Below are 22,494 nucleotides of genomic sequence, written 5' to 3'. Positions count from 1 at the left end.
CATCTCCTCTTTAAAGGAGGGATGCTGAGTTCACAGCATTCCATGTGGGTGACTCATCCCTCTCCCTTTCCTTTTGTTGCTTTATCGGGCACTTTGTATGAAGGGAAATAAACCTGGGGTTTGCTGGACAGAAATATTTCTCTGGAAAGAGATGCAGAAGCTGAAGGAAGATGAGATGAGCAGATGGGGCTGGCATCAGTTCTGCCTTGTACTAGCCTGTGCTGTGTATGTGGGAGGACTGTGAGGGCATTTGTAACAGTTCTCTGCTGAATTCCCCCTCTGAGATTGTGATTTAGAGCTATACCAAGATAAGGGGTCTGTCTTGCTTGTGCATTTGGATTACAGTTTCAATTTAGTGTTATGTTCTGCCTGCTGAAACAGCTACATATTCCTCTGCACTAGCATAATCCCTGGTCTGCACTGATGTTGAAGGAGGATAGCCACATGCCATGGGAGGTCTTGCCTGTATGTCAACACAAATATTTATGCTGGGGCTGCAGAGACACAGCAAAAAGGAGTTTGGGAAATAAGGAGAAACGGATAGTAGTGAATATTCCTGTATGTTCTATACAAAGAGACCCATTTTGGATCCCTCAAGTTCTTTGTGATCTTATCACAGAAATAGACTAGTGATTCCCCAATCCTGTCTGCAGTTTCTGTGCACAAAGAAGTTTCTGTGCAGGCCAGATAACATAAATTAGGGAGTAACAATGCTAGCTTTAGCAGCTCATGCCACTACGTCTTCCAGCTTCCAGTCCTGAATCTCTCTCCTTTTCTATCCTCCACGGGCTCCTTAAAGCCCCAGTTGCTGCCATGAACACAAAGTTTAGCCAATCAGGACAAGCACTGAGCTCCCATGGCCCAACAAGCCTCTGCCTGTCTATGGCATCTGACCGTTGGACATTCTTCTATCAGCCAGAACTCTAGAATCAAACTCCTCTGACCACCATTAGCAATTGGATGGACTGGGCGACTGCCCCGCTCAAAGTGTACCAGGAGCATTTGTTCCTGACATATGATGCTTCTGATATTGATGTCCTGCTTGCTGCCTCTGCTACAATAAACAGTGTGCTCCTAGAGTACAAGCCTGGTATCTATAATCAAAAGGACTATTGCTTTTGATCCCTTGAGGTTATGCTGATAACCACAGAACAGGAAGCAAGGAAGGAGAGCAAATTCCCCATGCTGGAACACAAAGGAAGCAAAAATATACCTGCCAGTCACTTAATTATGCCTTTAGTCTCCTCCTTGTGTGATCCTTCCAGTTAGGGAGCATGAACCCAGGCAACCCTGACCTCAACAGTTGCCTGCAGCACACATACCCCACCTCCCCTGAGTTCTGTTTGTGTGCTTGTGCCTGGGGAGTCTCTTATATTACACTGAGCTTTAGCAGAAACAGGAGTTTTTCTCTGGTACACCAAGAGAATTTGAGGTAGGGATTGATGTTGCACTGTCTTTTGGAATGAACAAGTGGTAGTATGCTCTGAACATTTTTATATGTCTCACTTTTCTCCATTATCAGCTTCATTGACTGACCACTGGTGTGGATTTTGCTGTGAGTAATTCAGCAAATTTCAGTTGGGCAGTACTGAGCAGTACAGCAAAGCATGAGCTCAATGGTTATATGGATTGTTGTGGTCTTACTGGTTTTGTTTAAGGACAATTGATTTATCATAATGTTTTTAAAATAAGAATGCCTGCCCATAAGATTTGACTTAATTTGGCCTTTCACCTCCATCGGGTTACAGTCCATGCAGATCTCTTTATTTTTTTATAGCAAGTGTCCCAATTCTTGTCATTGTTCATGTTCAGTTAGGGACATAGCTGTGTTTCAGGACACAATCTTCAAGTATAACAAAGCAGGAGTCAAGTATCATCTTTAGGACCAATAAGCTTTTATTCAGAATGTATCTCTGCTTACTGTACCTCATTCCTTGTTTGAAGAAGTATTGATCCACACGAAAGCTTACATTCTGAATAAAGGTTTGTTGGTCTTAAAGGTGATACTTGACTCCTGCTTTGTTCTACTGCTTCAGACCAACACAGCTGCCCACCTGGATCAGTCTTCAAGTATATGAGGCCTCTGGATTAACCTTTGGATTTGTACATTCAGGACTGAAAGCACAAGACTTGCTTTTGCAGAGCTAGGAATTATATCTTTCTGAAATCTGAATAATCTTTTGGCATTTCTGGCATTCATGGTTGATGGTGGTAGAGCACACAGATCATCGGCTGACCCAGTGTCAAGATGCTTTTTATTCCTTAATCAAATGCTTGGGGGTTATGGTATGAATGGTTAATTCCCTGCTTCCTCCTGCTTATTTTACACCTTTGTTTCCCCCCCCCCTTCCTTTATAGCCTCCTCTGGTCCAAGCCATCTTTAATCGTGATATAGAGGAGGTGCGGTCGTTGCTGAGTCAGCAGGAGAATATCAATGTATTGGTAAGTGTTGGAGCACCAGATTTTCTTGCACAGTTATTATCTGAAAATCACAGTTCCCTATTTCTTGCCATCTGGGTATCATTTGCCACAGTGTGGGTGGGATTTGGGGAGAGGGTTCCTGGAGCTTTGGCAGTAACTTTCCACATAACTTTCATCCAGTCACTGTGTTGCTTTCACTATTTCCCTTTAAGAGGAAGATGCTAAAGTTCCCTGCTTGAAAGCTTGTCTAATTATTGGTGTATTTGGCTGCTGTGATACAGTGACTGGATAATTGACCTGGCTTCAGAAACCTGCTTAATCATTGTCTGAATGATTTGCTGTGCGCAACTTGTTGCTTCTGATCCTTGGTTTCTTGTTTGTAAGAAGTGCTTAATGGTGAACATAGGACTGTTGTGGGCTTGGGTAAGGATTGTGAAGTACTTGGCATACTTTGAAGTGATGTACAAGCCAGGCTCAAATAGTAAATGTTGACTTTGTTGGGAATCAGCTGTACCAGATGTATTGGTCTAGCTGTACAGAGCGGTGGATGGCGCCAGAGTCAGCTGTTCTTTTTGGCACTGTATGAGTTCTGGATTAGTCTCATGGCCTCTGGGTGAGAACAGCCTGTGTTAATAGTGTTGTTCATCTTGTTTTTGTGTAGACTATGGGGCACTAATTGGCTTTTCATTTCATCTTGGCTCATTTCACGCAGGCACATGTAGTGGATGTCTTAGTATGACACATAAGTAAGACTAATGATTATAGGCACCTTTGCTTGCCTTGTACAGCATGAGAGCTTGTTGGTAGCACCCAAACCTCAGGAATGTGGTATATCTACTGTTTTAGCTTTTTGATCATGTGAGCATGATGTACTGGTAAGGGATCTAAAAGAAAAAGTACCAAGCATAAGTATTAGGAGAAGTATTTTTCATAAAGGCTGGAGATTGTAATGCCTTTCGTAGAAGTAGCTAGTTATTTATACAAAAGTCACTAACAATCTCTGATCTCTGCTAAAAGGTTTACTTGCAACTAATCACCTTTTCCAAAAGGAGACTTTCCAAATCCAAATGCTTGTAATAGTATTAAATGCAGGTGTCCTTTGGATTGTTTCATTCTGTTGTGTTCTGAACACCCATGTTTAATGCTGTTATAATATTTGGATTTAGAGGGGTTTTTTTAAGTGCTTAGGAATCCTGCTTTTGCAAGGGTTTGGACAAAAATACCTCTAAAAATGTGTAATTCTATGATAAAGGATCATGAAAGGAACAGGTGAATTGTTTTGCATAGAAGCAAAGGCCAAGATGACTATGACTGCTTTTTGTTAGGTATAAGGGTGTTACTAGGAGAAAAGGAGCTTTAACTAAAAGGTTGGTGTTTCTGCTAGAACCTAAATTGGTAAGATCTGTTGTTAAATTTTTGTACAGCTGATAGCACAAGTTCTGTTAAGACTGGTCTTTGATAGACGAGGCACACTCCTCAGCCTGTTGAAGTAGGAGGCAAAATTTTCAGTTGCTCTTAGCACATCATGCAGTTCAGAAAGACAACAGGGCTAATCCTCTGGTTCAAGAGGTAGAAGCCAACACCAACTTAGACACAGTTTACCACATTCAAATAAGCACAAGCATAAAAGTGCCAACAGAGCAGATGAATCTAACTGACCCAGTCAAGCAAAATGAGCTAAGATGAATGAAGCCATGTACTTCTGGGAAAGGCAAAATGTATGTGTGTTGCATCCCCCTTAAGTAAGATGATCTCTGTTATTAAATTTGGCTCTGATGGAGAAAAAGGAATGAAGTTTTTTGAACTTTACTGTACTCCTGAGGGAATGAAAAACAAGAATTAATTCTAAAAGCGTACTCCTGCTATTTGTCTGTTATCCGTGGGCAAATAGTAATTGCCCAAGGGCTGGGACAGTATATGTAACAGCTGGATAATGCTGTGTGTGGGAGAACTAGAGAGATTTCAGTTAGAAAGTATGCATGAGGGGTGGTAGAAGAAGAGTTGGTTTTATACCCTGCTCTTCATTACCTGAAGGAGTCTTGGGGTGGCTTACAATCACCTTCCCTTCCTCTCCCCACAACAGACACCCTGTGAGGTAGGTGGGGCTGAGAGAGTTCTGAGAGAACTGTGACTCACCCAAGTAGATGAGTGGTACAGTAGATGGATAGAAAGAAGACCATAATTACTTGAAAAGCTGAAATAAGTCTAAACTGTGTGTGTGAAGTACTGTCAAGTCACTTCCAGCTGTTGGAGACCTATGGCTCAATGTCCTACAAAATACCCTATTGTTAACTGTCTTTCTCAGGTCCTGCAAACAGAGGGCCATGGCTTCCTTTATAGAGGCAATCATCTCATGTTGGGTCTTCCTGTTTTCCTGCTGCCTTCAACTTTTCCTAGCATTGTTGTCTTTTCTAGTGACTCTTATCTTGTGATGTGACTGAAGTGTGATAGCCTCAGTTTAGTCATTTTAGCTTCTGGGGAGAGTTCAGGCTTGATTTGATCTAGAACCCTCCTAATGGGGTGGGGTTTGCTGTTCATGGTATCCATAAAACTCTCATTCAATACCACATTTCAAAGGAATCTACTTTCTTTCTTTCAACTTTCTTCATTTTCCAGTTTTAGCTCTCATACATAGTAATGGTATGAATTGACCTTTGTTGCCAGTGACACATCCTTACACTTAAGGCTCTTTCATAGCTCCTTCATGGCTACCCTGCCCAGTCTCAGTCTCCTTCTGATGTCTTTGGGTGCATCACTAATCTTTTGGTTGATGATGGAGCCAAGAAATAGAAAATCTTGAAAATCAAATTTCTTCATCATCAGTCTTAAAGTTGTATAGTTCCCCAGTAGTCCTGATGTTCAGCTGTAATCCTGCTTTGGCACTTTCCATTTTAACCTTCATTAGCAATAATTTCAAGTCTTCACTGTTTTCTGCCAAATAATGTGATGTCATCTGCATATATCAGATCGTTAATGTTCTTTCCACCAGTTTTCACTCTGCGTTCACCTAAATCTAATCCAGTTTCCGTATGATATGTTCTGCGTATAGACTGAAGAGATAGGGAGATAAAACACATCCTTGTTTGACACCTTTGCCAGCTGGAAACCGTTCTGTTTTTTCATACTCTGTCCTAACAGTTGCCTCTTTTCCAGAGTACAGGTTGTGCATCAAAACAATCAGATGCTGTGGCTCCCTGATTTTATCATAGGGTTTCTGAGATAAGCGTTGGTCAGACATAGCTTACTGTTGCCTTCTTCTGTGCGGTGCTCAGTGCTAACCAGGGCTAGCTGAAGTGGCACTGCCATTGTCTATAAAAGATCCTCTGCCAGTGCCACTTGTCACTGCAGCTGCTGCCCAGTAACTAGCCTTCAAGGATTCCTCCTCCCCCATCACCACTGGAACTGTCTGTTCTCTTCTACTGATGTGGCTGTTGATCCCTGAGGGAGTGGATGTATCTTAGCCTGGTGTCTCAGCTGTGACCATTCTGCCTTGAGTGGACTCTGCTAGCAGTTTAGACAGTATTGCTCTCAGTTTTGCTCACACGCACAAACCACCTCACCATGTTAAGATGTGTGTCCTAAACTATATAACCAAGGTTATTTAGCATAGCTCTTATGCTGTACAAGAGGGACGTTTCCAGTTGATAAACTTTGGCGAGAATTTTCCAGCAAAAATGATTGTACTGGTGTCCCCATTGATTAAAATATGATGCTTTAGGAGGAGCCGTCAAGCAGTAAAGTGATAAGAGACGAGTGATTGATAAAGGTGTGAAGCCAAAACCGGTCTCCATTACATCTGAGGCTTTTTCTCTGGTGACTGACGCACTGTGAGGACTACTTTGCAAGACTGCTTTTGGAAACTTTGTACTCAATGTCCGAATATTTATTAAGGACTATAGTGGTAATAGTATTTTGACCACTTGCATAGTGGTTTTTGTTACAAGTGAACTTTGCGTCATTATTTAATGTTTACTGTACCTTTAATGAACACTGATAAAATATGATGTTTCCTTGAATGTAAATTAGTAGTTTTTGTGTTACGCAGATATTTTGATTTCTGTACCCTGTTCTGTGCTTGGGCACTGTCAGTTGTGAGATCTGTTAAGTGTTGGGGCTATACAGATATGATGTTATTAATACCGTGTTTCCCCGAAAATAAGACCTACCCAAAAAATAAGCCCTAGCAGGATTTCTATGCATTTGTTAAATATAAGCCCTACCCCGATAATAAGACCTTGTAATGGGCGTGGCTATGCAGTGTATCTGCATAGCCACGCCATGCATTTCGGCACGGAGCAGTAAGGAAGACTGAAATACCTTTTATCTGCTACAACTCCTTTCTCCAAGCCGTTCGCACTTGCATGGGTGCGCAAGTGGCAACCACATCACTCCTTTCTCCAAGCCGTTCGCACATGCGCGGGTGGCAACCGCAGTCATCCTATTGCGCACGTGCGAACGGCTAGGGGAAAGGAGTTCACGCATCACTAGCACCAGCCCCACTGTATTTGAATAAATGTAGATTGTTGTATTATACTTAATAAAAATAAGATATCCCCTGAAAATAAGCCCTAGTGTGTCTTCTTGAGAAAAAAATAAATATAAGACAGTGTCTTATTTTCGAGGAAACACGGTAATACTTTTACGCCAGCTTTGCATGGTTGTAAGTGATATTATAGACAGATATGACAATATGGATGCTTGATTGGGGCTGCAGATCACTTGGAGTACAGTATCCAGACTGCAGGTTTTCAGCACATTGCATTTTGCTATCTGAAGAACATATTTCTGAAAGCTGTCCTTTAATCTCCACCAGAAGGTCTGATAACTTGTGATAGGACATGTCTACCAAATATTAATTTTATGGCATCTCCAGCACTGATCTGATTATTAAACATCTGCTATACCATGTAAACAGGAGCCTCAGTCCATTTTCTTTCATATTGACGTTCACTGATGTACTCAGAATGTCTCTCAATATTTTCCCATTTATCATTCTTTACTTCCAGAATCAAATTCCTCTGCCATTTTTCCTGTATGTTGATTTTTAAAGATTTGATTCTAACAATAACCCATAAGATTCTGAATGGAGTAATAAATTCTACTTTTCTAGGTACTAGGCCAATGAAAGCTTTGATTTGCTGATATGGACATTCCATCAAAGCTTTATTTTTTACCCTCTCAAATTTTCCCTTGGGCAGATTTTTCCCATCCTTTCACAAAATCAGTAATGTAATTTAAACCCACCTGTTCTCATCTCAAAAAAGATCCTATGGATCTAAGTGCGCATGCACATGAAAGCTTACATTCTGAATAAAACTTTGTTGGTCTTAAAGATGTATCTGGACTCCAGCTTGTTTTATTGCTGAAGTGTTTGTTACCTATAAGTGACATTAGAGTAAATTCCTAAGAATGCTATTTTATATTTTTTTTTTCCCGAGTGGCATACAACTAGGATCTCCTGTGATAGGATTTGATGTGAGTCTATACATTGGTTGTCATCTCTGCCCAATCAGTGTTGTCACTGGAATTGTTAACCCTGGTTGTTCAATATGCTATAACTTTTTAAATTGCTGTACTCTAAACCAGTGCCATATTGCCAATAATCTGGCAGCATGGTCATAAAACTAAGCCACACAATTTTCTAGAGGCCTAGCTTATTTGTATCTCTGGATAAATTAGTCAAGTGTCTTCGGGATTTGGATAGAATTTTTTTAGGAAAAATCAGGATAATAGCTGTGAAGAAAAACAGGAATTGTGGTAGTACCTTAATCTCTATGACAGCAGTTCTGCCCAGCCACAATACATTGAATTTAGATCATTTTCCTTATGTCGGATTCTGCCTTTGAATTTAGACTACTTTTTAAAGTTCGACTCTGCTTTTTCCATAAGTTTCCATAATAGTATAGAATAGTGTAATCCAGGGATTACACTATTCTATACTATTGTATCCACCTTTTCTGAGAAGTTCACCCCTGGAGGTTTAATATCTTCCACATGTCTTAATGTCTTCCACATGGATAATTTCTTTCATTTCCTCTGACCTCTTTCTTTATGTTTAAACCTTATACCTAGAAAGGAGGCCAAACTTCTGTAAGACTGTAACAAGTTCATCACAGGATTTTCTTGAATTGCTTAAGGAAAACGCCACATGGTCTGCATATACTACTTCATGGTGCCCAGTTCCTAAAATTGCCTTGAGTTTTCTGAATTTTGATAAACAAAACTTCAATAATCAGGTTGAAAAGCAAGAGGGACAAAGAACAACTTTGCCTTACTCTATTTATGTTATTTATAATCCGCCTTTCTCACTTGGACTCAAGGCGGATTATATGGAGCAAATCAGTACAATTAACAGGTTGGGACATTCAGTAAATATTGAATAGGATTTGAGTTGTAGAACCAACCAGAAGTCTAAAAACAGAACTGAAGCAAAGCATAACTGTTAACATGACACAGTAAATGATGCAAAATTACATAATAAGGTCCAGTTTACAGCAAACGATGCACAGTAGTATAGACTACAGTCCTTAATAATTTGTCTGAGTAACTTTATGAGCATTTTTGTACAGTTCTGTCCTGTTGCCTGCATAGAAAAGCTCTCTTGATTAATTCAGGAGAATGGGAGCCTTCCTGACCTCCTCAGGCAAGCTATTCCACAAGGTGGGAACCGCAGTGGAGTAGGCATGTGTATGGGTAGTTGTTGATTTTGCGCATTTGCAGGTTGGCTCCTGCAGAAGGCTCTGCTCTGATAAGCAAAGTTGTTGTGGCAGAGCACAGGAGGAGAGACAGTCTCGCATCTACAAGGGCCCAAGGCCATGAAGGGCTTTGTATGTGATAGCTGATAACTTTAAATTGAGCCCAGTAACTGATGGGCAGCCAGTGGGAAGTGACTGTAGAATGAGAAGAATAAGCAAGCTCCATCTTGCTCCCAGTAATAGCTGAGCCATGGCATTCTGTACCAACTTCAGTTTCCAAACTGATTTTGAGAGAAGACCAATGCACAGTGCATTATAGTAGTCTGGTCTCAGTGCCACCATGGCATGGATCCACATGGCCAGATCAGCTGTAGTAAGGTAAAGGGCCATTTTTCAGGCTAGGCAGAGTCAGAAGAAAGTCTTTTTTGCAACTACGAAAACTTGTTTCTCCAGCAATAATGTTGGGTTCAGTATAACCCCAAGGCTCTTAGCTGAGTCAGCAACAGTTAGCTGAACTCCATCAAAAGTGGGAAGTACAATCTTCCTCAAGCCCTTTGCCTTCCTGACCAGCATTACTTCTGTTTTTCCAGGCTTTAGTTTCAGTTTATTCACTCTTAGCCATTTAACCACAGCAGCCAGGCAGTGACTTAGGACCTCTCCACCAGGAGATTTGGATAAGGATATCTATACAGCTATGTATTATCTACACATTGATGGCAGCCAATCCCAAAGCTACGCATGATTTGGCCTGAGGGATTTACATAAAGATTAAAGAACATGGGAGATAGGATTGTCCTATGGGACTCCAGGATTAGTCCCACAGTGACAACAACTGGTCTCTGTTGGCAGTTCTTTGTGTTTGTTCCATGAGATTTAAATCAGTCTAGCACATAACCCTGATGCCTGCTTCTGCTCTCAAGTGCCTTAATAAGATGGCATGGTCCATTGTGTCAAAGGCAAAAGATAAATCCAGTAGGAACAACAGGGAGATATGACCTTTGTCTACATTTAGATGGAGACCATCAGCTAAAGCCACCAGAGTGTTCTTCACTTCATAGCCTGGTCTGAAGTCAGATTGAAAAGGGTCTAGAGCAAATGAGTTATTCAAGAAGACCTGGAGTTTGTCTGTTACTGCTCTGTCAATTACTTCACCTAACAAGGGCCAATTAGAGACAGGGTGATAGTTGACTATGTCATTTTCTGTATGTATTTATTTATGTGTTTGTGTTTTAACTAATGAACAGATAACCGCCCCTTTGAATGTTTGAGGGAAGGTGCCCTGAGTTAGCAATTGATTTATAAATAGATTCTAATGATTTGTTAATGTGATCTTTACATGATTTTAGAAGCCAAGGATAGGCAGGGATCCAGGGCACAAGTGTGACCTTCACAGATCCTATCAACACCCATCATGGAAATTGGATCACAGTGGTCCATAAACAGAACAGGTATATGTTTAAATCAGATCATATGATTGATATTTCATCGGGGAAAATCTTTGCGGAAGTGACACAACTAATAGTCTGATCCTGATACAATGAAAGCTTCGTTTTAGGATTCAGCAGATGCCATATTACCTTAACAATTGGAATGGTCTGAACTAGCTGATGCTGCAGTAGCAGAGAAGTAAAATTTCTTCACTGCCATCACCACTACTTCATAGGGCTTAATCAAGCTCTGCAACATGATCTGACAGATTTTAGTCCTGTCTCCTTGATGAACAGATAGGAGCCACCCAATTCAAGATCCCCTCCCTTCCTTAGAGCAAGAGGTGAGTGCTGGTGTTCTTTTCTCATGAAAAAATAGAAGAAGCACCTTACCTTTTAATGTACTTAAGAACCAGCCATAAAAATGGATATTCAGTTACACATTATATACCACTCAAGAGTTCATTATTCTATCACCATTCACAGTAACTGTCATAGCAACTGTACTTAGTCAAAATTAGCCACCCCTTTTGTAGGGATGCCAGCCTCCAGGTGGGACCTTGGGATCCTCTGGTATTACAGCTCATCTCTACAGTGATGAAACTACAGAGATTAGTTCCCCTGGAGAAAATGGATGATTTGGAGGGTGCACTCTATGGCATTGTACTCCACTGAGGTCCCTGTCCTCCCCAGGTCTATCCCCAAATATTGAGGAGTTTCCCAACCTAGAGCTGGCAGACTATTTATTAGGTTTATAGCCTGCTCCTTCCCATTAAATAATAGCCTTTTAATATGATAGCTTGGCTCTGGTTTTTTTTCTCTATTAGGATCAGTGTCTGAAAGTTCCACAGCTTTTTATTCTGAACTTGTACTTTGCAGTTCATAGACTTCAGAAAAGAGAAGATATGTATGAATTTCAGAGAGGCTTTCCCACGCTTTTATGTGTCTGTTCTGGAAGGAGGGAGTTGTTTAGATATTTGTCAGTATCATACATTCCATGCAGAAGACGGATTGCTACAAGTACATAAAAATGTACAGTGTGCTATAGGGGGCTGTTTTCTCCTTGATGTTCAGCAGCTATGTGTACCCCTTTGCCTAGTTGTCCAGAGGTATGGGCTGAGTTGCCACAACTATGCTGATGACACCCAGCTATATCTGTTGATGGACGGCTGGCTGGACAGGTGATGGAAAGGGTATTACAGGCTATTACTGAGTGGCTTCAACAGAGCCAATTGAAAGTAAATCCAATGAAGATGGAGGTTCTGTACCTGAGCTGTGGGGATCTGGGATCAGGAATCCAACTCCCAACCCTCGGTGGGATACCACTGAAGCCGGTGCTGCGGGTGAAGAGCTTGGGGGGTGCTCCCAGATGCCTCACTTTCAATGCAGGCCCAGATTGCCACTGTTGCTCAGACAGCATTTTATCATCTGCAGCAGGTCAAGCTGCTGGTCCCCTAGCTCATTACCCAGGACTTCGCTACAGTGATCCATGCAGTGGTAACTTCCAGACTGGATTATTGTTACTCACTCTGTGTGGGGCTGCTCTTGAGTGTGACCCAGAAACTGCAGTTAGTGCAGAATGTGGCAGTACTTGTGCTGACAGCGACGCCTGCACAGGCTCGTGTTCGACCGGTGCTGCGCCAACTGCACTGGCTGCCAATGGACGGATCCAGTTCACGGGTTTAGTGTTAACCTTCAAAGCCCTGTATGGCCAAGGACCTGCATATCTGCAGGACCGTCGCTCCCCATATATGCACAGAGTGTCACACTCAGCTGGCCAACGTCTTCTGGTTATTCCTGGCCCCAAGGATGTCTGGCTGGCCTCAGCTAGGGCCAGGGCCTTTTCTGTTGCTTGAACAGCCTGGTGGAACAAGCTCCCACCTGAGATCAGGGCCCTGTGGGATTTCTTACAATTCTGCAGGACCTGTAAAATGGAGCTGTTCTGCTGGGTTTTCAAATGAGGCACTGGACATACAGATGCATCTCAGCCTCCTCCGCTGACAGTGGTGGCCTCTGACCAGCCAAGCTGAGCATCGTTGTCAAGGCAAACCCACTCTGACTGTTGCCTGTTTTAATAGTAATATGATTTTAATTCATTAATTTATACTGATATTGTGTGACCTGTAACCCACCCTGAGGGACAGCAGGATAAAAATTGAAGAATTTTTATTGAAAAATTAAATAAATACATGGGGATGGGTGGGAAAATCCTGTTGCTTGAACTCCTTCTTTTCATGAAGCTGTGGGATCCAACCTCGTATTTCAGGCACACCATTCTAGATAAAGAGCCTTACAGAAAAGAAATCTAATATATCCCTTGCCTGCGACTTGATATCTTCTGTGTTGAGGAGTGTTATATGAAGATAATACTAATTATTTGCAACTATGCAAATTGGCACAAGGCATGAGGCTCAGAATGCCCCACCTTCTGGAGTTCTTGTGTAAAGTCACTATTTTTAAAACTGCTTTTTTTGGAAGGGCCTCCTCTAAGTGTTGAAGCATAGAGAGCAAGGGCACCGTGCTTCCTGCCTCCGTACATACACGTGAGCGGCAGAGTGGCAAGGCAAGGTTATTCCATGGTAGGAAGGATTCTTTTTTAATACTGTCATTTCAGAGACCTCTCACAAAAGCTCTCCTTTGCTGTCTCTCGCTTCTTCCATCTGTGTAACACAGAGCTCCATCCCACCAATTAGGTTGATAACTCTTCCTCTTCTTCCTGAACCGTGACTGTGGTACCTTTTGATTTCCTGTCACGTGCTTGCACCTTGATGGGTCTGGAAAGACTGAAGCCTGCGTGTTCTCTGGGATCCCACAACCTGACTCTACTTTGATCTGCAGCCTACTTCTCCTTAGATCTAGACTGATGCTTTACACAGAGTTGACCATGAGTCCGTTCTTACAGAAGGCACTTCTTCAGCATTTAAGCTGAGGTAGATTCTGTGGGAAATTCCATTTAATTACTTTACTAGCATCTAGTGCTAAGGGCTTGCCTACAGTTTTCAAGCTAGTGCTGGACTGAAACGGGTTTAGATGCTGACTTGCAGGATGTGTGTGGACATTTGAGTTAGCACTACAGGCAGTTGTGTCTTTATAATTCACATTGTTGTCCTCAGAAGAGGGTTATGTATTTCTGGTACGAAATGAATGGCATCTGAGTTAATGCTGCACTAGACCATTATCATTATAATGTTGCCTGTGTTTGCCTGTGCCTGTGCTTTTCCCAGCCTTGCTCTTCCTATCGTATGATTCTGACTAGAATTGGTACTGGCATAATAGATAAAGCTGTTTGCGACTTGGATTTTCTGTATGAAAGGCTATTTTTTTAAGGGGTGATTGTTTTATCCCAGTGACATTCAAACCTTTTATCTTCAGGGAATCTTTTCCATATGTATTCATCTGCCAAGTAACCTTTCCCACTTTTATAACAGAACTCTTTTAACATGTTGTATAGGAATTTGGGGAACAATATATTCTGTAATCTTGGAGGCCAGGCAAGGCCTGTTACGCTTTCTAACCTTTCCCCATGAGAGCGTCTCCTAGAATGTATCTAGTGTCTTTTTGTGGCTGCAGAAGAAAATTATTTTTTACAGAAACTTCCAAAGCTCTCCCTGGGATACAGTTTGAAAACTGTTTTATGCAGTCACATGTTTCTGCAAGATTAGAATTCTTTATAACTGGTATCTGTAAGATTATTTTATTAAACAAAAAATTAGCACTATATACTTATTTAGAACATATTTATGCCACCTCCCCAGGAACCTGCTAGAGGTAGCTTATAAAATAAAAATAATAAACACAGATAATAAAAACAGATGGCTTAAAACAGTTTCTTGGCTAAAAATAGTGTTAAAAATAACCCATTATTTAAATGCTTGCGTGAACCAGGGGTGTTTTGACCTGGCATCTAAAAGAAAGCAAAGAAAGTTATATGTGAGAATGACAGATCACCTGTCAGAATTATCCTGGTTTTGCACTGTTAGTTTAACATTGCAGCAGTTAAGAACAGACTGTCACATTCAAAAGCAATACAAGCGGTATATGCTAATCACACATGTGGATCAAGAGAGTATGTCACTGTTATCGGATAGAGAGATCAAACAGGCTATTTGCATTCATCTTATTTTGTCAGCAAAGTAGTAGGATAAGACATGCAGATAAGGCTTCTGAAAGGCATGATGGATGGATTTTAAATTACAGTTTGTGTTTGTGATTTAAATTGCTGAGAGAAAAGGCTGAATTATCTACTTGAGTTGCACCAAAAATTCCCTTAATAAAAATGCATTTGTTGCTATAACGATAAGGTAGTATTGAACAATGTTCTCCATCAGGCAATGAGTAAATATCCATGTTCTTTGATATTTATAATTTGAGCACTGAGCCAGTTGCAGAGGTTGAGTAGTTACTAAGTATATAGAATAGGAGTGAAAGATCTTTCAGATGCATCAGCGAACAATGCTTGTGGTAATTTGCTAGTACCAGAAGTATTCTCATAATAAAAATGCAGGAACTGGTGTACATTGGGATATCTACAGTTTTCTCCACAATTTTTATTTTGCGAAGAAAAGCAGACTTTCATAAATTCAGTTTAAAAGATTATAAATTTGCATAAAGTACCAGTTCAATTTTTTAATTAAAAAACCATTATAGTTAAAACCTTATACAAAAATATGGTTTAAATAAAATCTTTTTAATCACAAAAATGATGATTTTTATCCACACTGCTAAAAGATGAATGCTGTGGCACCAACTTCTACAAGCAAATATTTCTGCTTTGAGGCAATAGAATTTGGAGGTTGGGATTGACAACACACCAACTTTAAAATTCCCTTTTGTTTCTGTGTACATTTTTGACCCTTGCAATTTGAGCTGCTGTAAATTCTTAGTTAGAGAAGCTCAATGATTTTGTAGCAGATCTAAGTACAGCAATATGGTGTTTTCCTAGGGAGAAAGGACCTAGACAGTGAAGAATATGGATACTGTATTCTGTTTGGTCATCTTCCAATGACTGTATCATTTTGTTTCAAATCAGGACCAAGAAAGACGAACCCCTTTGCATGCAGCTGCATACTTGGGAGACTCTCCAATTGTTGAACTCCTAATACTATCAGGTAAGAAGTATAGGTGTGCCCATTCTAATTGGCAGGCAGTCTCATGTGATTTGAAAACAGGAGACATTAGCCTTAGCAGGCAAATGTTCTCCATAATGAAGAAAAGAAAATAGGAGTCACTTTCAGCCTGGGATTCAGTAGCTAGGCCAGCTCAGGAAGAGCCATTACAGTGCATCATGACCTGTACAGTATGTACATCCTTTCCTCAAGGAACTGGTGGCTGCATGGTTCGGGCTTGTATAAAGACAGCCACATTGTCAGGAGAAGCTGGGGAGGAGAGAACATTCTATTTCAGACATGAGTAATCCTGAAAGTGCCTACTCAGTCCCCGTTGCTTGAGAGTATTGGATTTAAAACTGGTAGACCTGAACTCAAATTCTGGTTTGGCATTATCCTCTGGAAAGACACTGTTCCTCGTCCTGGGTTTGAAATTTTTAAAAAGAGGAGTTATAATCTATTATTTGAAATAGTTGCCAGAGTGAATGAGACAACTTAAGATGTTTTAGTGCTTTCCACATTAAAAATGCTACAGGTAGCAGATTGCTGCTAATAATTATTATTATTGCTAGTCATGACCCTGGATGTTTGTAGAACTGTTCTGATTGCATTTAGTGAAGCTATTTTAAAACTCATGGCTCTCTCCACCTTGGGATGCAGGGCAGAGTCAGCTTTCTGTACAATGAAGCCCAAGCAGATGGTTCTCACTGAGTATGTTCTAAATTACACAAATTAATGGCAGTGGCAGAAAACAGGTAGTGAGCACTTATAATATATATGTGAAAACCATTTGTTCTACCCCAAATCAGTTTTCTTCTTAATGGATGAAGACTGGAACAATGTGTAGTGTAATTGCAGGGGAGAAGGGACAGAATGCTGGGAATGGAATCCTCTCTCCCTCAATTTTTAAAGTAATCCTCAAGCAAGGCATTGACCTGACATATTGCTACTACAGTAATGGGTTGGGAAGTCTTTGGATTTAGGTTACTTGTCTGTGCTTAAGAGCTAGTCCTGTAAATCAGATTTTATTTTCAGTTAAGCCACTAGGGGTGCCCTTAGTAGTAATGGTAATGTAAGTGTTGGATTGATATATATTCTCCAGTAGATGTAAAAGCGGCTATATATCTGTTTGTTTAATTTGGAGAAAAGAGAGTAAGAATCTCACTTTCCAATTGAAATGATAGTAGTAGGTGCTTTGTGAAAAAGAGAAAGCATTTCTAAAAAGTGTAACTTTGAGAGATGGTCAGGGGATCCTGATGAGCAGGTGGAAGGAGGGAGAAATACCCTGCTACTCATTTTTTTAAAGCAAGGCCATGAAATCGAATGGGTTTAATAGTAACCCTCCTGATACTGAATGCCATTCTCAAAACCCAAAGAAATATTTGCTTGCCTGTATCAGATAGTGTCCTATGTGGGATTATATCTCATTTTTAAAAAACAGGTGCTAACGTTAATGCGAAGGATACCCTTTGGCTAACCCCGTTACACCGTGCTGCAGCTTCTCGCAATGAGGTATGTACTGATCTGTTGGCTTTGACCTGTTGCTGTTTTCCCTCTTGAAATAACAAAGCTATGCCCATGTGCCAGACTGAACTAAGCTGCATTTTAAGCAACTTCATGTACCTTTCCATATTGATGGCACTTATCTTGAGTCATACTGAAAACCAATAAGTTTGAGTTGTTGTATTAACAGTGCTGTGACTGCACACAAGAAGTATCTGAATATATCAGCAGAACTCACTAAGCCTCTGACTCCCAGAACTAGGAGGTAGCTTCAGGGGAAGGCCTCAACCTACATGCCTGTTGTTGGTCATGCAAAGAAACTGGTTGGCCACTGTGTGGGGCTGGATGCTGGACTAGATGGATTATTGGTTTGATCCAGCAGGGCTCTCCTTAAATTCTTATGTTCTTATCATATCTGATTTTGTTTCAGTTGCATCTGTTAGGGCATTGTTTGCCAAACTTCTGATAGCTGCAGCACACTTCTTTTGATTAAAGCAGGAGATACGTTTCAGTCTTGCACCCAGAAATGTCTTGCTTTTCCGTTTATGCATGTAAGCGCAGTTGTTTGTGCAGTCAGGTAACCTCTGGATCAAAAATAATTATCTGATCTAGTCTTACCTGATGCAAAGACTTGTGGAATTACCTGCCTTTGACAGAGGCTGATAGAAAGGAAATGATTCAAAAGGAGTAGATTATGCACAAATGCAGCAGCCAATCTGAGCTCTCAACAGCTTAATTTTTTTCTTATTTTTCCTATCGCTGACCCACAGTTTTAAAAATTCATGGCTTTAAAATATCCCGGAGGTCTCATTCACTACTATTTCTGCTGTTGCCCTGTCCATATGAGCTGTAAGGCATTTGTGGGTTAAATGGAAACACCCCACCCCACCTGCTTTTGTGGAAATAATTTTTTTGTAAGAAAATGAAGAATAGCCCTGTGGTTCAGGCCAAAGGTCCTTTTTGTTTAGCATTCTGCTTGTCATAGTGGCTGGCTGGATCCCATCAGATCTTGGAAGCTAAGCAGGCTCAGCCCTGGCTAGTATTTGGAAGGGCGACATTCAAGGAATACCAGGTTGTTGCACAGAGGCAGGCAATGGCAGTCTTTCTGGCTATTCAGTCATGGCAAGCTTTTAGACCTTTATGGAAGATAATACTCATTCAAGATGTCTGTACGGCAGCAGCTGGTCACAGCATTGATATGTCACCATGCCTTAGATATTGGAGTGTAAAGGAAAGCAGTGTTTGGTCAAATGGTGCTGAACATTGTGTTCCAGTAAGGCATGCTTGTTTCTACCTCCATATAGGTCAGCTCAATAGTCTTATCTCATGAGCGTGATGCACAGAGACCATGAAGGAGAACAGGTTGCTCACCTGTAACTCGTGTTCTTTGAGTGGTCATCTGTGCAGTCACATGAGCAGCTCATTTCTGCAACAGGTGCTTGATTTTTTTTTTCTACATCTTGGAAAGAAGACCGGTTTGGGAAGCATGACTGTGCCCTCTCTCGAGCATGCATGTTACTTCTGAGTGCTCCTAGAAGGTAGAGCTAGCTTCAGAAAATCTTTTTAAGCTTAGCTTAAAAACCATCTCCAAGCGTATTCCATACATGCTTGAATCTTTTCAGCATTGTCACTCGAAGAACAGCAGTTACAGGTAAGCAGCCTGTTCTAATCCTGCTTAAAAAAAGCAAGACCCGCATATGCACATGCATGACAGTCAAGATGCTTCAGTAAATTATCTTCTTCAGTACAGTCTTGTTGACAAAGAACACTCCCTCCCCTTCATTGACTATGACCTTGCACCTGTGTTCAGTGGAGAGCAGATTTCATTGCTGTTAGTAGGATAAAATACATAAATGGATAACAGAGGAGCTCTGGGTGTTAAGGGTGCTATTGTAAGATCTTGCTGGACTTCTCTGTAAAAGCATCAAGTTAGCACACATGTAAAGATTGTGGCGTAAGTCTAGGTCATTAATTGTGCTGGGTTCAGCCTCCCCAGAGAGCATCCTCCTAGACAAGCTTCCGTTCTTCCTCACCAGAGTCTGTTAACTTGTGTAATTGCCTTTTCCTGCTGGCCTCACAGCTTCAGGCCATTTCCAGCAGCTGAGAAGCACTACTTAAAGCTGGCTCAATTAATTCACTCTCTGCTCTAAAAAGACACCAGCGTTTTTTTCTATTGATGGCTGGCTTGGCAGGGGAGGGGCAGTTTCTCCTCATGCAGAGCTTGTAAACAGAATGAGTTGTGGGATGTTACCTTATGCTAACAAAAGGGGAAGCAATGTCAGAATGTAGGCCAGTGGGTTACGTTCGCCTCCTTCCAACACCTTGGAAGTCATTGAAAAACATTAATTAACCAAAAGATCCCTTGGCTTACTTCCAGCATCACTCTAGAAGTCCCCAGAGACCCCATCAGTGACAGAAAAGCAGTTTTCCTTTGCTTACAACCTGACCAGAACCTAGAGGTCAGTTTTTCAGGCTTTACACAAGCATCATGAACTGTGTTTCTGAAACTGAGCCGGCTACCACGTGTTGGGAAGCTCTTGGTTACTGATTCATCACCCTATTCTATGTCACCACAGATCATTGCTACCTCTCCCTGGTTCCTTGTAATCTCCAATATTCTTCTAGCTGTGCAAGTTTTGAACACAAAGCTACATTGAGAATAAATCTGAGAGGGCTTTTTTGTCTTAACCATTTCAGTGCAGAAACTTGACATGCTGATACCTTGGTCAAGAGGAAACCCTTTCATGCTGTACACTTTTTAGTTGCTATACAAACTCCGAAGTCTTTATTTAGTGCTCTGTAGGCAGACGTTATAGCCACTAATGGACTTTACAATTATTAGCACCAGTCCAGTTTCTGTTGAGTTTTCTTAGGTGGTCTACACTAGTTTTGGATTCTTACATGGTAGCAAAATTTCGTATATTAGCTCTCAGTAAACAAAACTGTCTGATTAAAGAAAATGTTAAATGTTGAAATATGAATTTCCTTTTTTCTGTGTGATCCTACATTTATGTTTCAATTTTTATCTGTTTTTAACCTTGCTGGTCTTTTGATGGTAATAACTGGAATGGTTTTAGATATTGTTGTTTTAAATTATTGTACAATTCAAACATTGTTCTTGAACTTACTGTATATATTGTATAATTTTATTTGAATCTGTTGTTAGCCGCCCTGAGCCTGCCTAGGCAGGGAGGGCGGGATATAAATAAAATTTATTATTATTATTATTATAAACCTGATTTGACTAGTTTTGGATTGAATTATCCTCATAAGGTTATTAAGAAGGTGAATGAACAAGAGAATTGATGCCTTAGCAGTATGTTGTGCTGGGTCTAACAGTATCACCCTTTTGGTGGTCATCCTTCAAGCAGAATTGTCATTTGCCTGCCACTGGTGGGGGAACCCCCACTGGCACTCAGTGAGGAAATGGAGGGAAGAAATGGATGATTTTCCAGTGCTTTGATGTTACTTCCAGCTATATAACTGGAAATGGTGTTGCAGGACACTCTAGGACTCACCCCAAATACTGTGGTTTTTACTGCAGAGTTTTGATTGAATCTTAGTATGTCTTGCAATGCAGTGATGTAGCCTGAAGTGACATTGTGTTGTTGGAAGATAGCCATTAGTTCAGTCCTGCCCCACCAGTCTTCGGGAGGCACCTGACTGTCTTGTCCATGTGCTGCTAGATTACCATATGCTAGATTACCATGTTCCACCCTTCTAATGTCTCTGGAGCTGTACTCTTAGCTAAGGCATCAATTCCCTTGTTCATTCACCCTCATCTTGCTAGAATTCAGCCCTTCTAATTTCTCTGGAGCTGTACTCCTAGCATACTTCTTTCTCCCCAAGTGCTGCAGGCAATTAGACTGCTTTGAAGTCCCTGTTGTTCCCCATAGTACAGTCCAATCCTCACTCATAGTGCTTTATTATTCCTCTAATGTCGCCTCATTCTGTCCTGCTCAGCCAGACTTAAAAGCTGTACCTGTTTTCTGTCTCTGGCAGAAGGCACTTAACCTCCTCTTAAAGCACTCGGCCGATGTCAACGCTCGTGACAAGTATTGGCAAACACCACTGCATGTTGCTGCTGCCAACAGAGCCACCAAGTGTGCTGAGGCCATCATTCCTCTACTCAGTAGTGTTAATGTGGCAGACCGCACTGGCCGCACAGCATTGCATCATGCTGTACACAGCGGGCACATTGAGGTAAGGGGGTATTTGTCTTTGAGAATGCATTGCTTCTCTATAAAACGAGGATGAGCTGTGAAGGAAGGTAACCTAGCATGTAAATCGTGTTAGCTGAGATCTGTACATGCACGTGTGATGGCTTTTTCTTTTAGACAGCAAAACTTGGGTGGTGGAGTGTTGATGTGTTTGTGTATATTTGAAGGAGAGACATGACCAGCTATCTGTCTAGCACTTTTTTGCTGTACCCCCTGCATGTGCACTGACAACATTCCAGCCTCTTTTACAGCCCCATTATAAAGAAAATTAGAATAAAAATTCAGAATTTTGTTCCAGAAGCTGCAGGCATTGGGCAACTGAAGAATGTTAAATAAACCTTGTCTACAAAATGACAGAATCTATGTGCTTTATTCCAACTGCAGAATGTGGAAGGCTGGGTTTTAGGCTCAATATTCCAATCCTTTGGTTCAGAATTGGAACACGTTGCATTGATGGTGTGCCAGAACGTCCTTGTTCCATCATACCCTCCTAGGGGTTCCCAGCTCCCTGGAAAGACTTTTCTTTCACTCTCAGGGCAGCCTGCTGCCACCACATGGTCATTGTAGGAATTTCCCATTGGGAGGATTAAGGCCTCCAGCTCCCGTTCCAAATTCCTGAGGCTTTGCCTCTGCTGTGTTTCCTGCTGCCCAGTGCTTGGCCACCCGAGGAACAGATGCCATGGGCACCCTTGGAGAAATAGCCGCTTGCCAACCCCCTTGGAGCCCCTTTTCAGATAGTGTGTTTGAGGCAGTGAAGGTCTATGTGGTACAGAGAACCACTCCTGACATCAAAAGTTTAAAGTATTTTTTAAAAAGAAAATGTTTACAAGCTGCTTTTGTCCCTCTAATGCCCCTAACTGATGTTAAAATAACTGATGTTAAAACAGGACAGGCTCTTTTAGCTTAGCTGTTCTAGTTCTCTACAGAGTTCTCATTACCTTGAAGATAGTTCCCAGTCTCCTAGGCCAATATATCTGCCTCAGGAGTAAAGGGTCCTGTGTAGAGATGGACTCAAATCTTGTCACAAACCTAATTTCATCACGAACGTTGCCTAGTTGTTTGTGAGCCCAGGGCTATGTGGTTGCACATAGCCCTGCAACAAACTTTCCAAGAAACTCCATGG

The 22,494-nt window shown here is 41.3% G+C and overlaps 1 protein-coding gene across 2 annotated transcripts in view; it reads left to right on the top strand.

Annotated features, from left to right (window-relative positions):
- ANKRD52 (ankyrin repeat domain 52) overlaps positions 1-22,494 on the top strand; it is a 61,887-nt gene that overhangs the window by 2,566 nt on the left and 36,827 nt on the right. For both annotated transcript variants that reach the window (XM_060253525.1, XM_060253524.1), the window contains exons 2-5: positions 2,359-2,442; positions 15,573-15,651; positions 17,090-17,160; positions 21,154-21,354. In XM_060253525.1, the coding sequence (XP_060109508.1) occupies positions 2,359-2,442; positions 15,573-15,651; positions 17,090-17,160; positions 21,154-21,354 (435 nt within the window). The remainder of the gene's footprint in view (positions 1-2,358; positions 2,443-15,572; positions 15,652-17,089; positions 17,161-21,153; positions 21,355-22,494) is intronic.

The sequence above is a fragment of the Heteronotia binoei genome, chromosome 13 (genome assembly GCF_032191835.1).
Source record: "Heteronotia binoei isolate CCM8104 ecotype False Entrance Well chromosome 13, APGP_CSIRO_Hbin_v1, whole genome shotgun sequence".
Taxonomy (NCBI): domain Eukaryota; kingdom Metazoa; phylum Chordata; class Lepidosauria; order Squamata; family Gekkonidae; genus Heteronotia; species Heteronotia binoei.
The sequence above is the reverse complement of the archived record's forward strand: the minus strand, read 5'-3'. Positions and strand labels throughout refer to the sequence as shown.